This window comes from Solanum dulcamara, chromosome 10, assembly GCF_947179165.1.
Source record: "Solanum dulcamara chromosome 10, daSolDulc1.2, whole genome shotgun sequence".
Lineage (NCBI taxonomy): Eukaryota > Viridiplantae > Streptophyta > Magnoliopsida > Solanales > Solanaceae > Solanum > Solanum dulcamara.
The window spans coordinates 56,168,668-56,192,882 of record NC_077246.1 but is presented as its reverse complement, the minus strand read 5'-3'; the positions used below and the strand labels follow the sequence as shown (position 1 = coordinate 56,192,882).

The window sequence follows — 24,215 nt, the reverse complement described above, 5'->3', positions numbered from 1 at the left end:
TTTAATGGGGTGGAATATATCGTTTTCGCACACAAGATTTCGAATGAATTCCAAGCACCCCATCGGAGACTTGGACAATGCTAAACTCCTTTGAACCACCTATACCTGATACCATCGCTAAAGCAACCCCTGGTCTCTAAAGCAACCCCTAGTCGCTAGAGCAACCCTTGGACGCTAAAGCTACTATCATTAAAGAGAAAAGAGAGTCGCTAAAAAGATAAGCGAGTCGCTAAAGAGACGAGGCCCCTATGGGAGGGTGTCGCGAAAGCGATGGTCAATTCTTGGTGGGGTTCGCTTAAGCGAACTTTGGGGTCGCTTTGTGACACTTGTGAGTTATTTTAAACTCCAAATTTCAATTTATTTCTCTAAGTTGAAACATTCATCCCTTTCGTTTCTTTGAGGTTTTTGGGTGATTCAAAAGCTAAGAGAAGGTGTTGGGGGCTTTGTAAGGTTGTGTAGAACCTTTGTTTGAGGTAAAATCGCTTGTAAACTTGTTATCCTTATGTGTTTTTAAGCTTATTTGAGAATATTTTTGCATGCCTTAATTCTTTCTATTTTGATCCCTGAATTGTGTTCCATTTTGGAACACAAGTTCGGGGTGGTAAATGAGACCTTTTCACGGATTCAATTCCGTAAGTATTAGAGCGGGTTCCAAATTCCTATTTTTGACTCGGGAATCGGTCTGTCCCCGAATTTAGTTATATCCATGCCAAAACAACCGTATTATTATTGTGTACTTATATTTGATAGCGTGGCAATATTTGGAGGCTATTTTTTTATTTTTATTTTAACAACCCTTGAGGGGGTCAGGGGCTGAGCAACACCTCTAGGCATTAACATAAATATAAAAACAAAATTATAAGGAGGGGGACATAAACCTTACCTCCAATACTATGGTGGTTCATAAGTGGGCCAACATACTAAGGTCGGCCAACTCATCCTCAATACTAAAAAAGAAAACTTACATACTAAACACCTAAGAGGAGAGGAATCCTTTCAAATATATAGCATCTAGGAAATGCATAAATGAGAGAGACTCTCCCTTGCAGAGAAAGAAAAAAAAACTCCTAACCTAAGCCTATTCAAAGTATCTATATAACAAGAGAAAATTGCCAAGTTTACAAGGTAATTTCCTTTTGGGCCGGTTGTGGGCGAGGAGGGATTTAAGTTGAGCAAAAGAGGATACAGAGAACATCTATATCATACAAAATTACAAAAGACCTAAAAATCAAGGTAGTTTCTTAATTCTTTTTAACCTTTTCCTTCTGAAATTTGCCAAGCAAAATCTTTTCCAAATTGTAGATTCCTTTTTCTGTTGTTGGTAGTTGACATTGAGTATAAAATGTTGGATAATGTCAACTCTATGGCTCCACTTTTAAAGATAATCAACAGTACCATTAGTCTCCCTGTAGGTGTGTTTACATTGAAAAAATTCCAGCTGTCTGATGTGTTGGAGTTGTTCTTGCATATATTGATGGACTTTTCAGGGTAGTGTAGCTTTGGGACTTAACCACTTAGTGAGAAAATCTAAATCCACTTCCAAGATAATCTGTTTGTATCCATGTTGAATATACCAATATAGACCTTAAACTGTTGCTTGAGTCTCTACTAATTGTTAGTACCAAATCCAAGAGGGATGGTGAAAGCATAGACCACTTGACCTTGATAATCCCTCAATATCCCTCCTCCAATCTTTTCAAGGTTTTGTAAATCACTTCCATTAGTGTTTAGTTTGTATTGGGGGTCTAGTCCATGTATCTATGATGATCTTCACTTCATGTTAGCACCTTTCAATCATGATTATCAGACCTTTTTAGTTGTTAGGCCACTCTAGGTAAGGGAAAACAGTGTTGAGGAGTTGAGTGGTGTTTCTAAGGATAAAAAATTTGACTCTTGATACCCTAGACTGCTTGTTACCATACTTTGCTGAGCACCCATTCTTCTAAAGATTCCAACAAATGATGATTGAAAGAGCATAATAGATGAGATTTTGCATTTCATTTTTGGATTGTATATTCCACCACCTCATGAGGGTATTTCTTAGATTAATTTGGTCATGATCAATGCCCAAGCATGCAGAGTAGAATTTCCAGATATAAGTAGAAAAGTTGCCATTAATAAAAACATGCTCTATATTTTCCAAACTTGGTCTGTTGCAGCATGAACAAGAAACATGATCCTTACCAAAGTTAACAATCTTGTCATTAGTTGGAATTTTGCCTCTTAAAGTTCTCCACAAAAGAAAAGATCTTTTGAATGGAATGTGTTTGTGCCAAGTGTAAGTGTTGATCATGTTCCTTTCATGTTTCTTTCTGAAGATATTCCAAGTTGAATAACATGTAAAACTGCCATTATCATTAGGTTTCCACAATGCTTCATCAGGAGTCCTTTCTTGGTACTGAAATCTTGTGCTCAGAATCTTAGGAATGAATAGACAAGGAGCATACAATCTCACCATAGTTTCATTACATAAACCATTAACAAAGAATTGGGAAACTCTTATAGTTGTATTGTCCGTTCTGTAATTGGCCATAGCACCCATGCCCAACCAATCATCCTACCATAAATGACAATTCCCATAATAAAGTTTCCAGGTAATATGAGTTTCAATTTTTTGTTTATTCTTCATCACTGGATATTTTTTAGCCACTGGATTCACCCTTTGGCAGTATTTGGCTCTTAGGAATTGACCCCACAGAGAAGTTTTGGACCTAAACTTCCATCATTGCTTGTATTGAAATGAAGTGCATACATAAGTTAGGTGTCTCACCCCAATGCCTCCATATTCATAGGGATAACTAAGAGTTTCCCATGATGCCCAGTGATACTTTCTTTTGTCTTTATCCCAGCCCTAAAAGAAATCAGCTGTCAATTTCTTAATATACTTGATAGTGGCTTTAGGAGGTGATATAGCTGAAAGGATATGAATGGGCATGGGCTGCAATACATATTTTATTAGGGTAGCTCTACCCCAATAACTGAGCATCCTTGATTGCCATCCACTGATCTTTTTCACCATATTTGCCACCATCTCAAAATAGTAAATAATCTCTATCTCCCGATATATAAGGGGCATCCCAGGGATGTGATAGGACTTTCTTTTTGAGTACATCTATTCACTTTCCTAATCAGGTTAGCAATATCAGTAGGTGTTTTGGGGGATCATAAAATGAATTTTCTCCTTATTGATAAGATGATTAGAAAATGCTTCACATATTGAAAAAATCTTTATAACTAGTTGGAGGGAAGTTTTAGTACAAGAAGTGAAGATATCAATGTCATCAGTAAAGCTAAGGTGATTTATTTGTGGCCCTCTAGTCTCCATTTGAAAACCCTGATAAAGATGGTTCTGATAAAGGTTGTTCAACATTCTAGCTAGAACTTCAGCTCCCAGAATAAACAAAGATGGATATAAGGGGTCTTCTTGTTTGAGCCCACTAGTGGAATGAAAGAAACCATGCCTTGTCCCATTGATGATAATTGAGTACCAATTGTTGCTCATGATTCTCCACACCATGTGTTATGCCCCACACTTTTGGTATATGGGAACACCTATTTAGCTTCTCTAAAGCTATAATGTGATCCACATTATCTATAACATTACCAAATAACTCTAAGGAAGGGAGGATGTGATGCCCTATAATAGTGAAGGTTGAAAATAGAATTATGAGATTTTGGAAGGAGTTGGAGGCCAAGTAATGGGTCGTAGGACTCGACTTACTCACGTAAGACACCGACTTGGACGTCTTACATAACTAAGCTACTTGAGTACACATCGAGCTTAAGTAGCAAGGAATACATAGGTTTTTAAAATAAGATGAGATTACGAATCTATGAAAAAGAGGATGACATATGGCGATCTAAGGAGATAACACATGGAAAAATGAGGGAGTGACACATTACAGTAGGTGATGCACCTACTTAGGATCAAGTAGGTGACCCACCTTCTTGGGGGTGGGCCCCACACTGCCACGTGGCAGCCTAGGAGGGCTTGTATGGATAAGGTGGCTCAATAAGGGCTGGACTCATGTCACCCTTAGGGTATAACATGTGTCACCTCCTAAGGATGCATATATATATAGGTGTTACATGCTATATACACCTTAATATTTAGCAAAATTGAACAAAACAAATAAAAGAAACCCTAGGAAGCTTAGAGGGAGTAGCGACGACCTTGGCCAAAAGAAAAGGTAGGCCCCAATTTCGCTCTGTGAATTAACTATTTAAGGTATCCTATGGTGATATAATGGTGTTTAATAATGAAAATTTGTATTTTGGGGCGGCGGAGTTGCGCCACAAACAGTCTGCCAACTTTCAGCATGTTAAGGAGCTTCCGAAGTTGATTTTTAGCAAGGTATGGATTGGCTCTCTTCTCCCACATTTTTTAAGGGTTTGTACATTTTATGCATGTATAAATGTGAGTAGGAAACTCTTATAAGCCTTTTATGTGATGAAAAGTATTACACGTGAAGCCTATCCCTCCCTTCTCTTGAAATGGCTTAATGTAAGTGAAACAATATGTGAAATGAGTTAGAGATAGTTCCATTTATAGATTCTAGATGTGATTCATGACTTGTACTTATTTTTGAATGACAAGGGCCTTGAAGTAGTTGAACTATGACCCTTGAGCCTTCTATAGGATTAATAGTGATGGGGTGTGTGAGCTCCTATACTTAGGAGATCTTGAACATGCTTTATGGTGATATTTGAGGGATGTTTGATATGTTACAGAGTTTTACGTGCATGTATATGCATTATGATATATATGGATCCAGACGAACGTACCTCAACTTATTTTGCTATATAGGATCGGGCCGTACGTTCTATGGCATGATATATTATATATGGATCGAGCCATCGTTCCTTGGCATTATTATATGATATACGGATCGGGCCGTCATACCTCGGCATTATTATATAAGATATAGATTGGGCCATTATTTCTCGGTATTATTATATGATATGTGGATCGGGCCGTCGTTCCTCGACATTATTATACTATATGTGGATCGAGCCATCGTTCCTTGGCATGTACTTTCTATTTACATGGATCAGGCTGTACGTTCCACAGTGCTAATGGTACATATGTGCTTATGATGACAAAATGATATAGTTGTTATACCGAGTCCTCGAATGGGCCGGATACAGTATTTGATGATAATATGTATGCCTTTATTTTATAAGATGCAGGTACGGTAGATGACTAAATGTTATACTTTCCCCCTGCATCCTTATTTCAGCTGTTGTCTCAGTTATGATATTCTATACTTTATATACTTAGTATATGTATCGTACTGACCCCTTTTCTTTGGGGGACTGCATTTTATGCCAGCAGGTACAGATGTTCATTTCGGAGATCCACCAGCTTAGGATTTCCGCTCAGCTCTGTCGGAAATACTCCACTGTTTTGGAGCCTAGATTTTTATGTACTGGTCCTCCTATATATATATTTGTTTGTTCAGGGGTACGACATTGGCCCTGTCCCGCCACATGTTGCTGTTACTATTCTTAGAGGTCTGTACACATATGTATGTGGGTTATGTGTGAGTTTTGTTTGATTATGGTTGTACAATGAGTTATAAATGTTATTATGCTATGACAGCCTTGTCGTCTTGCTTGCTCTTTTATGACATGATGCAAATGAAAGAGGCTATACATGTATGAAAATTTTATCACCCACTAGGGTTCATATGTATAGTTCTTATATCTGATACTTATGTATACGGAGGTCCAAGTCGGACCCTAGTTGCGGCCTACGGGGTTGGATCTGACCCCAGTCGCGGCCTATGGGGTTGGGTCGTGACACCATGTCTATGAACATTTCACTAAACTCTATTTTTATTAACACAATGCAAGTGTATGACCAAGACACTCTATCATATGCCTTGGCCATATCCAATTTAATCACAACATTACTACCTTCCTTTGACTTTTTAATGCCAAGAGTTATTTCCTGAGCAAATATAATATTCACATAAATACTCCTTCCTTTTACAAAACTAGACTAATTGTCTGAAATATGAATTGGAAGGATGAGAGACAACCTAAAACATAAGAGCTTGGAAATAACTTTATTTGTGAAATTACTAAGACTTATTAGTCTGAACTCAGTACGCTTAGTAGGTTGATCAACTTTAGGAAGTAGGACCAAACATGCATATGACATGAATCTTGGCATGATGTGACCACAAAAGAAAGACTGAATAACAACATGAAGGTCTCCTTTGATAATGTCGCAGCAAGTTTGGAGAAATTGACCACTTATACCATCTGGACGCGCTGCTGAATAAGGATTCATTAAGAAAACCACGTGTCTTACTTTCTCTAAGGTAGTCATGCTCTAAATTTTCTGATTCCTCTCTTGAGTAAACATTCTAGGAATGCACTATAGAATACCCTCATTGATAGTGTTTTCATGACCTGGAAAGATTTGTTTGAAGTGATCAAAAGCAGTTGTAGCTATATTTTCACCCTTCAATGCAATCTTTATTTTCAGTACAAATTTTATAAATGAAAAGTTTCCTTCTTATGCCTCTCATCATTGCATGAAAGTACTTGGAATCGGTATGCCCTTCTTTGAACCACTGCAATTGAGATTTTCATTTGAGCACAAACTCTTCCACTTTCATGTATCTCATATATTCAACATTGATAAGATGAACTTTGGATCACATCTTCTTCAGCCGTTTGTACTTTTTCCTCAATAGTCTTTTACATTGGCAAATATGTATCCATATTATCTTCTTGACCAACTGATAAGTGTGGTTGAAAGTCTTTTCATTTTCTAATGAAGCACCTACATAGGATCCCCAATAGTTTCTCTATCCCAACATTGTTTCACTGTTCCCATGAAACTACTATTATCAGTCCAACAATGCAAGAATTTGAAGTATCTTGATTTGTTCTCATGTCATACAACTTGTTCTATTGGTAGAGGATTGTGATCAGATCCTACAGATGGAAGGTGATTTATGGTATTTGTGGCATAGTGTCCAACCACTTGTGATTAACTATTGCCCTATCCAGTCTTTTACATACCTTGTCTTCCTCAGCCCTGGATAACATTCAAGTATACATATCAAAAGAAATATAGATGATCATTAGCAATATATTTACCCAACTAAGAGTCAGGGTCGATCCCACAGGGAATATGCTGAAACAAGTCTATTAACATGCGTTTTTAAGTTGTAGTTACTACTTCCCAAAAATAAAAGTGTATAAAGTAAAATAGGGGTTTTGTTGATTGATTTAGTAATACTTAATAATTCACTAACAAACTAACTTGTAATTAGGTTGTGAACAATATGAGAATTTGGAAAGGATTGTGTTCCCCATGACGTTTAACTCAGCAGACTAATCGTGTTAGTGGTAATATTTAAATGAGTTATATGCAAAATGTAGTGAGTTATGTAACATCTGATTCACCTCTTGGTCCTTCTTAATCAAATTTCATTCATCTCATCCAGTCTCAGAATTGGTGCGTTACTAACCCTCGCTGTAGATCTCAGAGTACTATCCCAATCCCAAGGCTTAAGTAACTTAGACGAAGTTTAGTTCCTTCGAATTTCTGTTGTGATAATCTTTTCCTAATCACTACCTCCCTCCCGAGCAACCAATGAATATGGGCAGGTTCCAATGCGTGAACTCATCAAGAAAGACTTTTAGACAAGAAAAATCAAAATACCTGCAAGACATCTAACGAACATCACCCTATACATTTGCGTACTTCATTATTTTGTCATGGTTTCCACAACCCTAGTTGTAGGTTTAACTACTCATAATTGTAATTAAAGGAATAAGAATTTAAGTAGAATGCATGAACCAATACTTATATGAATCAAGAAGTAAAACTTAAATCATACACACCAACTACGAATCAAAAATGAAAACAAAAATTATATTTCAAAAGTCAATCTCAATAAGTAGTGGAATATGTCTTCCAATGTCATTCACAATAATACTCCAAACAAATAGAAGTACAATAAATTTAGGTATTTATAGAAGTACAAAACCTACTCCTTAACCAACTAGGAAAACTTAAGTCGGCATAATTCACACCTAAGCACTACAGACCATACTGGTCTTCACGGTCCATTGTCCTGCTCCATGGTGTTTGACTTGGATAAAATACTGTGTGGACCTTCATTTCTTCATGGGCAAGCATTATACCTCGTGGTATTGAAAATGGCCTGTACTGGGGTCCTTAGTGATTACCTTCATAGAATTTCCAAAGTCTTCAACCAGCCATCACGATCCATCACCACACCCCATATATTAGAAAGAGTTTTATTCTTCAAACTCAACTCATTGGAGGTGTCAAGATTGATCACTTCAATGTAAGACATATTTACGTAGATCTTGATAATGTAGAAGATCATATTTCTATATGGAATAAGCAGAAGATGTATATTGAAGGGTAAGTTATGAGACTTCAACTGTGGACTCCAACCTTCAGACCTGAAGAGGAAACACCTATAGTTCCAATTTGGGTCGTCTTACCTGAACTACCTTGGCATTGTTACAATAAAGAGTTCATAACTACCCTTCTATCTCCTATTGGTAACACTCTGTACCTGGATGCACCTTCACTACAAAAAAACTAGAGAAAGTGTTGCAAAAGTAAGAATGCAAAGAGATATCACCAAAGAAAGGCCCTCTAATGTTTGGATAGGATTTAATGAAGAGGATCACAACAAGGGTAGATGGCAGCTATACAGTATAAAGGTATACCTGACAATTGTTCATACTATAAGCATCAAGGGCATAATGTGATTAGTTGCACTCTTAAAAAGAGAGATAAGGAATACAAAAAATGAAAAGAATCAAAAGAAGCAAGGAAGAACACGTCCAACCATTCTGCAGAAAATCAGGTAAGTATCTCAACCTCCTCATACCAAACTGAAAATAATACACTTCTCATTAATTCAGGTACAAAAGGAGACCTAGAACAGAAGCAACAAATGCACCAAGATAGAAACAAAGATAAGAAAGAATAATAAAAGTGGCAGGTTCAGAAAAAACAAGAAATAAAGAGCATCGTTATAATACTCAACTAAATTAGACTAATAAAAAAACCAACAAATAAAATCAGCAAGGAGGTAACAAGCTTCTGAGACAAGAGAAGAAGCTAGGTATTGAATTATCTCTCCCACCCCCTACCCCATGAATAAATCTGATCAGAAGTACTTAGCTGCTACTATTCAACAAAGGAAGAACAACAAAGACAATAAGCAAGAGAAGAGACCAGGTATTGACTCAATGCTCCCACAACCTCAACCTCCCATTAATAATTATTTTACTCTACTGGCTAATAAAGTTCTTGGAGGTATGGATGAAGGGAATAAGGAGGAACCTACTAACCTGCAGGAAGAGGTATCCAAAGAGGGGGGGAAGAGTCTCAGGTATTATATAAAGACCTTCTGGCTGACCCTAGCAGTGACTGTAGATCCCCTGCTACCAATCAAACTATAATTCAACAAGCACAAAAACAAACCAATGATAGTGTTAACATCAGAGATTCAGAGGATAGACAAAGTAACAAAAAAGTTGGGAGTGGAAGTCAAAGTTGCGGTAGTGGCACTAATGACCCTGCAAGTCCTAAGGTAGGGCATCATAACCAGAACTCTCAGAGCTTCCAGTTCCTTATTATACAGAATACACCAATCAACATGCAAGTACAACAACAAAGAACATCCCCACAACTTAACAACCTTCCTGACAGGGCTAAGGATCAGAATATCCAAACCCCTAATATGGGATCTATGGCTAAAGACTTAGGTTCAGTGGCTACCACAAGTGCCCAGGGTGTTGCTGGTAAGAAAAAAAAGCTTAGTAAAAAGAAAAGAGAGGTCCTTAAGAAGAGAATGGAGGAGCAGAGGACATACACTAGTCAGGAGCTGAACTCTCAGATGTGTGCTCCTCAACAAGAACAACAACAAATTGAACAATGTCATGATAGAATTAGAATGGATATAGGCCATCCTCAAACTCATTCCAATACCAAACCTCCTGATAAACAACTCCTAGATAATGCCCTTTTTACTGACCTTAATGAATATAGGGTCATTGAATCAGAAGGTGAAATGGACAGTGATAATCAGTTTGAAGAAGAAAAAAAGGAGGAGGATGAGATTAGTGAACACTTAAGAAGAGCTCTCAGTCCACCCACTGATATGGAATTTGATGATGAGTTTCAACAAATCACTAACAACCAAGGTCAGTCACCTAGAGAACTTCTAAAAACTAGCCGTAGTCATAAACTGGTCTATCCAACAAATTGTGCCTTAATTGGTAGACCAAACAATAGGCTCTTTCTATCTAAAAAAACCCAATGATTAGTACCCTTAGTTGGAATGTAAGGAGTGTCAACACCCAGGGGGTCATGGAAACACTAAAACACCTTACGAACATTCACCATCTCTCTTTCATTACCTTACTTGAACTTTTTGTTGATAATTCTTATCTCAACAATGTTAGAATCCAACTCAATATGGACCATGTTGCTCACAATCCATATGGTAAAATCTGGGTCTTGTGGACTAAGGATGTGGTGTGTGATATACTGGACAAAGATGATTAGCAAATTACCTGTGAGATCATCTATGTGCTGTCCCCCCACTTATACAGAATTAGTTTTGTGTATGCAAAATGCAAAGATCCACTGAGAAGACCATTGTGGGATAAGCTAATGCAACACTTTAATACTACTATGCCATGGGGATTAGTTGGTGACTTTAATGTGATCACAAATACTGAAGAAAAACTGGGAGGCCTTCCTTATAATATTAGGAAAAGACTTGAATTCATCAAAGTAATAAAAGCCTATGGATTGATAGACATTGGATTTAGTGGTCAAAAATTCACTTGGTCAAATAAGAGAGGAATTGGATTCAAAATATGAAAAAAATTAGACAGGTCTATGGTTAATGACAGGTGGTTATAAATCATTCGTCACACTTCTATCACTCACCTACCTTCTGTAGGATCTGATCACTACCCCCTTCTAATGGTAATGGAAAATCAACATACTACCCCCATCAAGTATTTCAAGTTTTTTAACTGCTGGATAGATCAAACCTCCATTTTAGAAAGAGTCAAGGCCTATTAGAACAGTAGTATGGAAGGTGATCCTATGTGGATGTTTTTATCAAAAGCTGAAAAGAGTGGTCTCCACTTTTACTAAGTAGTACAAAAATGAATTTGGGACCATTTATGCCAAAGTTAAGGAATATGAGGACAAAACTAGAATGGCTGAAGAAAAGCTCATCAACCTGAATACTGAAGAGAATAGAAATAACCTCCATGCACTAAATGCTGAATATATTAAATATCTAAAGCTAGAGGATTCTATACTCAAGCAAAAAACTCAGCTTCAGTGGTTCAAAGAAGGAGACATGAATTCCAGATACTTTCATGCTCTGATTAGGGGGAGAAGGAGGAAATTATATATTCACAAAATTCAAGATAAAGATGGTAACTGGATATAGGGTGATAAAGATATAGCCAAAGCTACTTGTGAGTATTTTTAGAATATTTTTACAGGGAAAGAAAATTATATTAAGGAGGATGTCCTATAATGCATTCCTAGGTTGGTATCTGAAGATCATAATAATGTCTTACAAGCTAGTCCTACTTTAGAGGAGTTAAAGAGAGTGGTTTTCTCAATGAATCCATATTCTGCAGCAGGGCCTGATGGTATGAGTGGCAAGATTTTTCAAGCTTCTTGGGATATCATCTGTAAAGACCTGTTAGCTGTGGTTCACTCCTTCTTTTGTGGATACACCATGCCTAAATATTTTTCTCATGCATTCTTGATCTTAATCCCAAAAGTGAATAACCCTAACAAACTACCTGAATTCAGACCAATAGGCCTCAACAACTTTACAAACAAAATAATTTCCAAAATCCTGAGTTTAAGATTAGCCCCTATTCTTCCCAATCTTATACCTATTAATCAATCAGGTTTTGTGAAAAGTAGAAGTATTTATGAGAATATCATGCTCTCACAGGAAATTATTCATCAAATTATAAAACCAAATAAGCGTAGCAATGTTGTGATTAAACTGGACATGGCCAAAGCCTATGATGGGGTATCTTAGTCTTACACATGTCTAGTTCTAAGAAAAATAGGCTTTGGGGAATAATTTATTGACATGACCTAGAGGATAATGGCCAATAACTGGTATTCAGTGATTATCAATGGGGTCATACATGGATTTTTCCATTCTAAGAGGGGCCTTAAACAAGGCGATCCCCTTTCCCCAACTCTCTTTATCTTGGGTGCATAGGTGTTATCTAGTCTTTTGAATAGATTGCACTCACACCCTCAATATTATGGCTTCTACATGAAGCAAAAGGGACCTCAAATCAATCACTTAAGGTTTGCTGATGATGTAATCATCTTCACATCACATAAGAAAGCATCTCTGAAACTTATCATAAAGACCCTTATAGTGTATGAAAAGGTTTCTTGACAACTCATTAATAAGAGTACGAGTCATTTCATGGTTCTTTCAAATGCTTTCAGAGTCACTCTGAGAAGAATTAAGAGAACCACTGGTTTTACGCAGAAGAACAACCCCATTATATACTTGGGATGCCCTGTATACATTGGGAGGCAAAGAGTGAGTTACTACTCTGAGCTAGTATCCAAGATCATAGAAAGACCGGTGAAACATGTCATTCAATCTATGCCTATACACCTTCTCTCTACAATTTCACCCCCAAGCACCATCATGAAACAAATACAGGGCATAATTACAGATTTCTTTTGTGGCTAGACAAATGATAGAAATAAATATCACTAGTCCTCATGGAAGAATCTAAGTTATCCCTACAATGAAGGAGGAATTGGAGTAAGGAATCTATCTGATGTAGCTCTTTTCTTTTAATACAAACAATGGTGGATATTCAGAACCAAGAAGTCTTTATGGGGTGACTTCTTAAGAACTAAATATTGTCAAAGAACCAATCCTATAGCCAGGAAATGGGACAATAGACAATCTTTGGTTTGGAAACACATGATGAAAAACAAATTCCAAATGGAGAATCATATTCAATGGAAAATACATTCAGGTTCTAGCTACTTCTGGTGGGATAACTGGTTGGGAAATGGCAACTTAGCTAGGCACAAAAAAGACAACACTAGACCTAATAACATAATAGTTGCAGAGTTCCTGATTGAGGGCTAATGGGATATTGAAAAAATTATTAGAATAGCTCCACCTTAGATGATAGGCAATATTCTAGAATTGTAGATCATTTTTTAGCCTGGCCTGGATGATCAACCCATATGGAAACCTAATTATAATGAAGAATTCACCTGCTCTTCAACATGGGAGCAAATCAGAAAAAAAAGTTGTCACAATCATTAATGCTAATACTCTGCAAAAGTTAATCCCTTCCAAATGTTCCTTTTTGGTATGGAGAACTCTTAGAAGTAAATTATCCACTAATGAGAAGCTTACCATCTTTGGAAAAGATCCTTCATAGTGCTACTGCTGCTATAAACCTAGACAGGACACTATAGATCATATCTTTGTTGTAGGAGCCTTTACCAAGAGCACTTGGAGGGTTTTTACTGATTCTTTGGGCATCAACAAAGAGTACACACCTCTTAGAACTTTGTTGATGAGGTGGTAGACCTCAAAACAACAGAATGAGGCTCACAAACTCATCTTACAAACAATCCCTATCTTCATATATTGGAACCTTTGGAAGAACAGGTGTGCTGCTAAGTATGGTGGAAAGAAATCTAATCTTGCAAGAGTCAAGTTCTCAGTCTTTAAAAACATTCAGAACTCAATATTGCTTTCCCTATATTAATTGGCCCACCAGCTGGAAGGAACTGGTCCTTTGGGTTGATAAATGCTCCCATGATATCAAAATTACTGCTATCTGTTGGATTAAACCATCAGATCACATGGTGAAACTGAATACAGATGATAGTGCCCTTAACAACTCTAGCAACATTGGAGGAGGAGGAATCCTTAGGAATACACATGGTGATCTTATTTTTTCTTATGTTGTACCTTTAAGTACAGGTACAAACAATCAAACAGAGATTAAGTCTGTAATTTTTGGGCTTTCTTGGTGCCTGCAACATGGATAATCCCAGGTATTATTGGAGGTTGATTCTCAGCTTCTAATCAGGTGGCTACAGCAACAATCTAAACCACCTTGAACTATCAAAGAGCTACTGGATGAACTGACCAACATCATTAATAACTTCCAAACTTCCAATTATAATCATACCTTTAGAGAAGCCAACTGCACAACTGATGCCTTGTCCAAACACAGTTACAAATGCATTTCTTCAGAGCTCTACTTCACTAAGCAGGACCTTCCCAAAGAAGCTAGAGCTCATCTTGAATTAGACAATTTGGGCATGGTTAACTTCAGAAGAATAAGGCTCAAGAGGATTAAGAAACCACAATGACTTTTCCTATGCATATTATCTATTATGCTCTAACTTATTCTTCAACTTGAATGTATTTATTTCATAGTTATATTTACTTTGAAGATTTCATAGTTAAGGCTTTTGTAAAGGGAAAAGTCTTCCTTGTTTATTGTTTTCTTAGACATATCAAATTAAGACTACAATTAAGGAATAGAGTAAGCTTCATTTTCCATTGCTTATGCTGTGCAGAGCTGCAAATTTGTTTGCTCTTTTTTGTACAGGATACTAAATACACTAAGCAACTACAACACTTAAACGAACACCAACATCAAGAGAAGTAGCAACTGATCATGAAGCTACAAACATTTTTAAAGCACTCTTGGAGGTCCTTTCTTGGTTGTTTGCTTGTGCAAGTACACTAAGGAACCGCAACATCATTGAAGTTGAAGCTACTCTTGGAACTCCTTCACTGCAAAAATATACTCAAAAAAATAAATAAACCAAAAAGAGCTCCCATACTTGCTTTGATGCTATGCTTAAGACACTAATCCATTAACAACAACACCCAAACAACAACAACAACTGCATAATGGCAGCAGTATTAGATGTGTTGTTGTCCCTTCACCCTTCACTTTAGTTTGAGACATTAGTCGAGCGACCTTAATAAGTTAATCGACGTATATTCCAATGAAGTTGCTTGCTACTTACTTTTTCAATTTAGCTACATATTTGATTAGGATATAGCTTACTTGAATAGGAATAGATAATCATCTTCTATTCTCGTTTATGTAAAGGGAGAGTCTCCCTCGTTTAATGCTTTTCTAGATATTTTGAATAGAGAGGAGTCCTTTCATAGGTTCTTTCTCTTTTCTTGTATTTAGAAGGCATCTTACTCTATCAAGGATGAATTAGCCGACCTTCGTAGGTTAGCTGTAACACCCCCCAAAATTTTCCCTAAGGTTCGGGCTTTTTTTGTATATGTGTAGGGTCGAACTCGATTATTGTGAAGCATATGCATATGTTAGGATGAGTTCCTAAGTAATTTAAAGAGTGTTAGAGGTGATGTTGGGTCATAAAGGATCCCTAGTACCAAGCTAAGTCCAAAAGGATTCGTCTTGGGTAAGTTGGTGAGGGAGTTTGTATAAGGGTCGACTTCTAACGGCCATATCATTTGAAATGTGATGATCTAGGTGGCCCACGACCTATTAAATTAAAGGTCATCGAGTGTTATTTCCAATGCCTCCAAGAATGTAATTTTTGGAGTTCGAAGTCAAAAGATATGACGATCCTAAGACGGATGGGTACTGCAGGAATTGCAGGCCTGGGTGACAACTATTGGAAGCCTGGGCTTGGCGCCGCAGTGGCGCAATGCTCCACTATTGCGCCAGGAACACGCCTCAGTAGTTTGGTCCCTGGAGCGGTGTGCCACTACGAGGTGTGTAGGGTTTTTAAGCCTATTTTCTAGAACCCAGAAAATATGGCCTTGGAGCTGGAAGGGCGCGATGATCCACTATTGCGCCAAGAATATGCCTCAGTAGTTTGGTCCTTGGCGTGGCGCACCACTAACAGATGTACAGGTTTTAGTCCTAATCGACCTGGCGCTGCAATGGCGCAACGTGCCTCTATCGCGCCAAGAGTATTTTTGGCCTATTTTCCAAATTATGGAGAAAGGACAATTTGAGTATTTCCCTAAATTATATATACACAGCCTTGAATGTTTTTTGGGACCATTTTTCAGTCCCTCTCTTTCTCTCTTTGAAAGCCCTAATATTTTTCCCTCTCCTCTTCTTCTTCTTCTTCTTCAAATCCTTCTCCAACAAAGAGTGCCTTTAAGAGTTTCAAGGATTCAAGTCTCCCATTGAAGACCCAACAACTAGGTCTCTTCAAAGTCTTCACAAGGTATATAAGGCTAACCTAAAATATGGATTGAGTTCTTCCATATGCCCAAAGATGTGATGATTAGGAGTTGTGAAAAGTTGAACCTTCTAGGAAGGTTTTCTTGAAAGTTTCCCTAAACTATAGAATGTCTTTAGATACTATTGGTTGATTGATGATTTTAATGACTTGAGTTACTAAATAGTTATCTTTCATATTATTGACTACAAATGGATCTTTGCATATAAATTAATATATGTTGATGGTATCCTTGAGTTGAGTTTTTTGAGAGTATGGATTCATGTTTCATTCACATGAACCCAAGATGCGATTTCTTTGTCATAATTGTCTTGAGGTTGAGATGGATGGTTTTGTGTATATATGTATTGATTGGAATGAAAAGAATGAATTGGATAGTTAAGAATGCCCTTTTGCTTCTATAAAATGAACATAAGACTAAAATAAGGATTTTGGAGTAGATATTTGATGATTGGTGTGATGATGATATTTGACAATGATGTGATGATAATGTTTGGTGATGATGTGAATGATGATATATGATAATGATGTGATGATGATGTTTGATGATGATGTGAATGATGATATTTGATGATGATGTGAATGAAAAGGTTATGTTGATGAGGATGTTAGGTGATGAAGTGGATTGGAGTCTAATGTGGTTATGTGATATGTGAATTGCATAATTTGAGTTGATTGGAGTCTTATGAATATTTTGAAACTAAATGATCTTTTGAGAAGAAGCTTTAAATAAATGATTTATGAACCTTTTAGCATAAACTACTTATATACTATTTTGAGTCTAAAGAATGATTATTTTCATCTTTGACTTAAAAAGGAGTTTAAGTATGAGTTGAGTATGAGGAGCCTCTAAATTATCATTTTTGAACATGAATATTTTGAGTATAAATAAGTTGAGTATTTTTACATTAAAATATATATTTTGAGTTTGAGTTAAGGAAGTGAAATTATATTTTTAATGTACAAAATATTTTCTGCATTCATTGAGTTGAGATTATATAAATTTTAAAGAGAAGAGTTTGATGATTTGAGATGAGTCGATTTAAAAGAAAGTCCAATGAGGCCAAATTTGAGTTGAGTTTTGAAAAGAGTCCAATGAGACTTGCCATTATAACTCGATTGAGTTGAATTGAGGATAGAGTTGATGAGTTGGCAAGGTTCTAAATGAAACTAGCCGTGAGGGCTTTTTTGAGATGATTGGATGGAGTCTTATGAGCATGGAGTCATGGGAGGAGTATCAAGCACCGAAGCGGGTGAGAGTATAGTCCATACTCGAACCTTAGAAACTATGCCGCCAATGTAGGTAGGGATGGAACCGTTAAAGTCGGATGCTTCCCATAGGATCGAACCGTTAAAGTCGGATAATTCCCATTTTATTGTCCTAAAATGATAAGACTTGACTAATCGATGGAATCCATGAGTAAGGAGGCGTTCATGCCCTGGTAAGGTATGGATGGATGTGGCAATAACGTTTGATTTTTGTACTATCACTGGCTCATAAGTGATGGTTGTCGGATAAGAGAAACTTCCATTTAGGTCTTGATAGTACTCTGAGTCAGTTTGAGTTGAGTGATATGTGATTTGGTCCCATCTAAACCATTTTTTGTTAGACTTAGGACACTTGAGTGAGTTGTTACATATTTATTGAGTTGAGTCCTTTGAGTTGATTGTTGAGTTGAGGGTATATGATCGGATTGGGTTAGACGAGTGGTGATTGGATTATACATGATTGGATGGATATGTAATTCGATTGGATTAGATGATATGTGATTGAATTCGAGCTAACAGTATATGATCGAATTAGATTGAATGATTTGATTGAACTATATTGTGTATGATCTGATTATATGATTGATCTTTATCAAAAAAAATGTATTCTTACTTTAGACTTATGACACTTTGATTGAGTCTCTCTTATCATTTTGGGTTGAGACATTTGGACCGATGTTATTCTTCCTTGAGGTGTGTTTCATTCTGCCATATTACATACTTGTACATTCCACATATTGATGTCCATTTGGACCTGCATCATTTCATGATGCAGAGAAAGGTTTAAGAGATCGGCAATAGGAGCATCTCTGGGGATCTATTCGCATTCAGCGTATTGGTGAGTCCTCCCCTACATTCGGAGGACACCGCTTATGTTATTCTTGCGTTGAGTTAGCCCTTTTCATTTAATTTGAGGTAGCAATGAACATGTCATTGGCACCAATTAGATAGTAGTGATAGAGGCTTCATAGACTAGATACTGATGGGTCGATTGAGTATTTCTATCCTTGAGTTATTCTTGTCAAACTATTTTTAATGACAAATATTTTAGTTGATCTGTTGGACCATGACCTTTATTCTTTGAGTTGGATGGGTGATTTGAGTTGCCCGCTAAATTATTCTTTATTTTTAAACTTTCCGCTGAATAAATGAATGAACGGATGTGTGATCAAGCTATGTGGTTTGCTTGGGAGTCAGAAATAGTTCTTGAGTTCCGGTCATGTCTAGGGTACCCTCTTGGGGCATGACGAATATGGTATCAGAGCACATAGTTCAAAAGTCCTAGGGAGTCTATGAAGCCATGTCTAGTAGAGTCTTGCTTATGGGTGTGTTATGCACCACACTTTTAATCAGGAGGCTATAGGACATTAAGAATTGTTTCCCTTCTTTCATATTCTAGATTCATGCGATAGAGTTTAACTCTATGAATATTCCCTTCTGATTCGTGTGTTGCTCATATCCGTTCGACTACCCCTCATACTCAAGGTAGTTGAAATGGTAGATATGAGATTCTTATTGATGAGTTAAGATAAAGTCTTGAGGAAGCAAGGAGACTGCATAATGCTTGAGAGGAGCCGATTACTGTGCTTAACTCTATTGATCTAGAAAGATGTACTCTCATTCATATGGATCGTGCGTTAAGTCAGAGTGAGATGTATCCGAGAAATCTCATCTCTACATCTCGATTTGAATGTTACCTTCGAGGGGGAAGTTGCGTGTCTGAGTGATAAGTATCACCATCCGATGGAATGTGATCCGAGGTAGGGAGATCTATGGTTGATAGGATGATTGTAGAGTTAGAAAGAGGGAGTTAGAGGAGTAGAACTCAAATAGTGAGAATGGTGGTTGATTTAGGCCTGTAGCTAGAGTGAAGTATTTATAAGGTGAGTAATGAGGTGTAAATAATGATTGTGATAGTGCTAATTTTAAGGCTTGATTCAGTAGGCTTGATATGATATATGCAGGAGATTAAAATATTAACTTATGAGGAGTATGCATCAGGAAATGAAGGGTATGTGACCCTCAAATATAAGTAGTTAGTTGAGGCTAAGTTTTTTTTTTTTTATGGGAACAGACCCTACACGAGGCTCCCACCTCTCGTGCACAGTCAGGGGTTGAGCATCACCCCCAAGCCTTAACATAAAATAAAACAGAAAAATACAAGGAGGGGGACATAAACCTTACCTCCAATCCTATGTTGGTTCATAAGTCGGCTAACCTATTAAGGTCGGCTAACTCATCCACGTAGCAAAAGGAGCTATCTATAACTAGAAAGCAGTAAACCTATGAGAGGACTCCTCCCGATACAAGTCGACTAAGAAAGCATAAATGAGGGAGACTCTCCCCTTCCATGAAAAGACAAGAAAGTAACCTACACTAGTCCTATTCAACTATGCTACGTACCATACATAGCTAAATTGAAGAAGAACAAGTATATGAACCTTCTATCTCGCATGGGGTGAAGAAGCTCTTTTCATCTTTGCCCTTTTTCATCTTGTTGTACCAAGTAAGTCCAAGGGAAGTATGCAACAACATCGCAATCATGATTATCAGCTAAGGAGGATGAAACGAGAGGAAGTATATAGAGCTATAATAATCAGCAATGTTGTAGTTGTTGTTGAGAAAAAGAGTGTCTGAAGAGCAGCAAATTGTAACTTGTAGATGATGCAGCCATGGCATGAGCAGTTGCTTGGGTTTTTTTCCTTGCATTTTGCATGATTCCAGATCATTGTACCTGCATACCCACAAACAAACAAACTTTTTTTTTTCTTTTTTTTTACCCCCCATTTTGGAGGATTTATAGTGTTTCCACACAATCAACGAAGTCATCGCTTTTCATTTTCATGTATTTTTTCTCTCTCTAAAAACTGCTCTCTAAGAAAAGCTCTCATGGAAGGGCATTTGAATCATAATCTCGAAATAGGGTGGGACCCACCTCCCGATGTCAAAAAATTTCGTTCTAGAGATGAAATTGAAGATTTCGTTGATACGAACGCAACAGAAGTTGTCTCATCCCCAAACTACAATCACAGCTCTTTCAATTTACAAAAATCTAAAGCGATGGATATTCATGTCACTGAAGAAGAGATGCTGCGTGCACAACAAATCATGTCTTGGCACAATGCTGGATTGATTCGAAGGGAAAGGAATTCAGAACTAAATTCAGCTACACAAGAACCAGTTATGGTCAAAGAATCACATAATTTTACGGTACCAATTAAAAGAAATCAGCAGGAGATTCCTTCCACAATCGCCGCACAATCGCAGGAGCGCCGCCTTCAATCTCTAGCAGATTCCGGAGACATTCGAGAAGGCGCAGTACCAAGGTTTTGTTCTCCAACCCACGACGAGTCGTTGGGTGTAATTTTCGCCAGAAGAATCAACTCCGGCGACGAGCGCGGTGGCGGCGCCGGAGCTTCGGTAACCCAAATTGATCAAATTGAATGCCAAAATGTTCCTTATGTAGAGGTGCATCTTCCAGGACAGGAGTGCCAGTTCGAATCATCACCAGGAGCTTCGAATTTACCTTCCAACCCTGACAATCATGGAGTCGCCGGAGCTCCGGCGATCCAATGGAGGCACAATCAATGTCAACAGGTAGGCAACAGTGTAGAGAGGATTCCCAGCCATACTGAATGTCTTGAATTACAACCAAAAAGCTCAAATTCGAAAAGTCGTCAAGACGACTGCCAAAGTGGGCTTGCCGGAGTTCTACTGAATCAATTGCAGCAACAAACAGACCAAAATGTTCATATTGGTGTTACAATTCCAACAAAAGTATCCAGGTTATATTGAAACTTCCCCCAAAAGCTCAAATTCGAAAAGTCGTCGAGACGACCAAAGGAGGGAAGAACACTATGCTGCAGATGAGGAAGTGAACTTGCCTCAGGACAAGGCTCAACAGCATGGACTTGTCTCTCAATCTACAAATGATGAACATAATCAGGAACAGGTGAGAAATAATTTGATTACAGGTCACAAGGTTACAGGAAGTGACCACAGCTTCCAGAACTTCAGATTGTCTGCACAAGGAGCAACAAGTAAGTCTCTTAACTTGACTAATCATAATACTCATGATATTATTCATAACAACTCTGTACTGCAGCCTATTGAATTGATTTCTAATCCTATATGTGCTGTCCAAATTGTAAATGGAAATACTGAGGATAATATGGCTAGTGTACAATCTGAGTTAAGTGATAAAACTAATGGTAAAGGTAAGAGCCAAATCCAACAAGGTGGTGTGAGCAATCTACACCCCAAAGGTCCTGCAGTAAACCAAACAGCTGGTCACAAACCTTACATTCCCAACTCTACTCCCTTGAAAATTTCTAACAACTTTGAGGTGTTCAATCCCAACAACCATAGAAAAGATCAGAACAGTCATCCACCAATTAGGAACAATCATGCTCCCAAAATCAACAACCAAACCAGAATTCCTGTTCCAAATACTACCAACCCTCCAAATCCTATTGTAACACACAATCTTGCTACCAGACTTAGAGCCCAAGAGACTGTCCAAAGTACTCCTATAGGTATCTCCCCCCTTGAAATCACCACAAAGCAAGGATACCCTGCAGTTTTATTCTCTAAAGAGGACTTCATGGTTAACTTAGCAGTTAAGTGTCAATACACCCATATTGGGAAGTTTACACATACAATGCCAAGGATGGAAGTTATTAGAAAAGAGTTCATCCTACAAACTGAGCTTAAAGGAGGGGTTAAGCTGACTCATTTCAACTCTAGACACATATACATTGACTTGGACAATGAGTTTGATCACACAACAGTGTGGTCAAAAGGAAAAATGTTTATCCAAGGCCAGCTCATGAGGCTACAACTGTGGACTCCCATATTTAAACCAGAGGAGGAAACTCCCTTGGTACCTATTTGGGCAATCCTACCAGAACTTCCTTGGCATTGTTATAGTATGGAAGTGGTTACTCCTCTACTATCTCCAGTTGGGAAAGTGTTGTTCCTGGACTTGGCAACATATAAGAAAACTAGAGGTAGTGTAGCTAAAGTAAAGGTCTAAGTGGATCTTACCAAACAAAGACCCCAACATGTATGGATGGGCTTTCAAAAAGATGTGAATGGCAAGGGTAGATGGCAACCAATTCAATATGAAGGGGTGCCTGAATATTGCCAACACTGCAAGCATCAAGGCCACACTCACACTACCTGTACAGTGAAGAGAAGAGAGGAGGAAAACAGGCAAAAGAAAATTCAAGAAGAAACTGCTGCAGACAAGGACAAAATCAGCACAGGTAAGGCTAATGAACAGCATTTCCAAGAGAAAAACAACAACAAGGAAAAGCAGCTTAATAATACAGATGAAGACCATGAAAATAACCAAAAAAAAGACGAATGGCAAATTCAAAAAAAGAAAACCAAGAATAATAACCAACCCCACCAACAAGGAACTCTTCATCAAAGTAAACAAAGCAGGATGCAACAAGGAGAAAGCTCAAAAATGCCTCAACCAACAACCATTGATAATCAGCAACCAAGGAACATGCTGCCATCAGGTAATATCTTTAATATTAATAATGATAATGTCCAAATATGTAATGTTGATTCTGGAGTCCAGAGTCAACAGCCCCCTCCCCATAGAATATTAGTTCCCAATCCCCACAGGCCCATTCAACAGGTTTTTAAAAGGAAGGGAACTAGCAAACCTGCAGAAAAGCATACTGATGTGGAGTGCAACAATGCCAAAGACCCAGGTACTGACTCAGTGCTCCCATACCCCCATGGCTCTCCCAATAGCTTTAATGTTTTAAATAATATTGCTGTTGTGGCTGAAGAAGTTTATGGAGGTGAGGAAGGGGGAGTACAGGAGACACCCACTAATTTGCAGGAAGGGGAAACCAGGGGGAGGGAACATCTATTGGTAGACCATAGGAGAGACTCTACAGCCCCTGCAACCACTTTTTCAGCAGCCATAAGGTCCAATAGGAAGGTTCAACAAGAGGATGTTCAACAGGTTTCTGAGGACATGCTTCAGATTAATGTGACTGATAAGGAAGATGCTAAATCTCCAAAGAGCAGTGAACAAAACCAGGGTGCAGTAGCTCAGCTTATGAACAATAAAAGTACTCTATCTTTGAGTAAAAAGAAGAGGGATGCTATTAAAAAGAAATTTGTTCAGGACATGAAATCTGGACAACCAAGTGTGAACTATGTTTTTGTGCCAGAACAAGCAGGCATACATGTGACCCCTCTACAAATTCAAGATACATCTAATGAGAGGTATGCACTTAGAAAAGGAGACATCTCAGAGGATTTGACTGATGAGTACAGGGTCACTCATTCTGAAGATGAGGATGATCCTGACCAAAGGGAGGAAACAAACCAGGAAGATCAAATAAAAACCTTTAGAACCACTATGGAAGCTTTTTTGCAGAAGGAAAAGCAGTAGGTCAATGAGGAAAATGATTCATCTACAATAAGTAAGCAAACAAAGAAGAAGAATAAGAAAAGTACCATCACCAGTTCTGATAATGTTGCTGTCAAAAGCAACATCAACACAAGGTCCAAAACTCAAAAACCCTGATGATTAGTACAATCTGTTGGAATGCAAGGAGTATTGATACTCAGGGGGCCCTTGACAGGTTACAAAGGTTGAAAGACT

General features: G+C 37.8%; 1 protein-coding gene across 1 annotated transcript; it reads left to right on the top strand.

Moving 5' to 3' along the window:
* The first annotated feature begins 22,652 nt into the window (after nt 1–22,652).
* Nucleotides 22,653–24,002, top strand: LOC129869818 (uncharacterized). Its single transcript, XM_055944420.1, has one exon. The coding sequence runs from the start codon at nt 22,653–22,655 to the stop codon at nt 24,000–24,002; it is 1,350 nt and encodes a 449-aa protein (XP_055800395.1).
* The last annotated feature ends 213 nt before the right edge of the window (nt 24,003–24,215 follow it).

Bases quoted from the DNA above. Each gene is read 5' to 3' on its own strand.
- LOC129869818 (XM_055944420.1), top strand. From the start codon at position 22,653: ATGGGCTTTCAAAAAGATGTGAATGGCAAGGGTAGATGGCAACCAATT.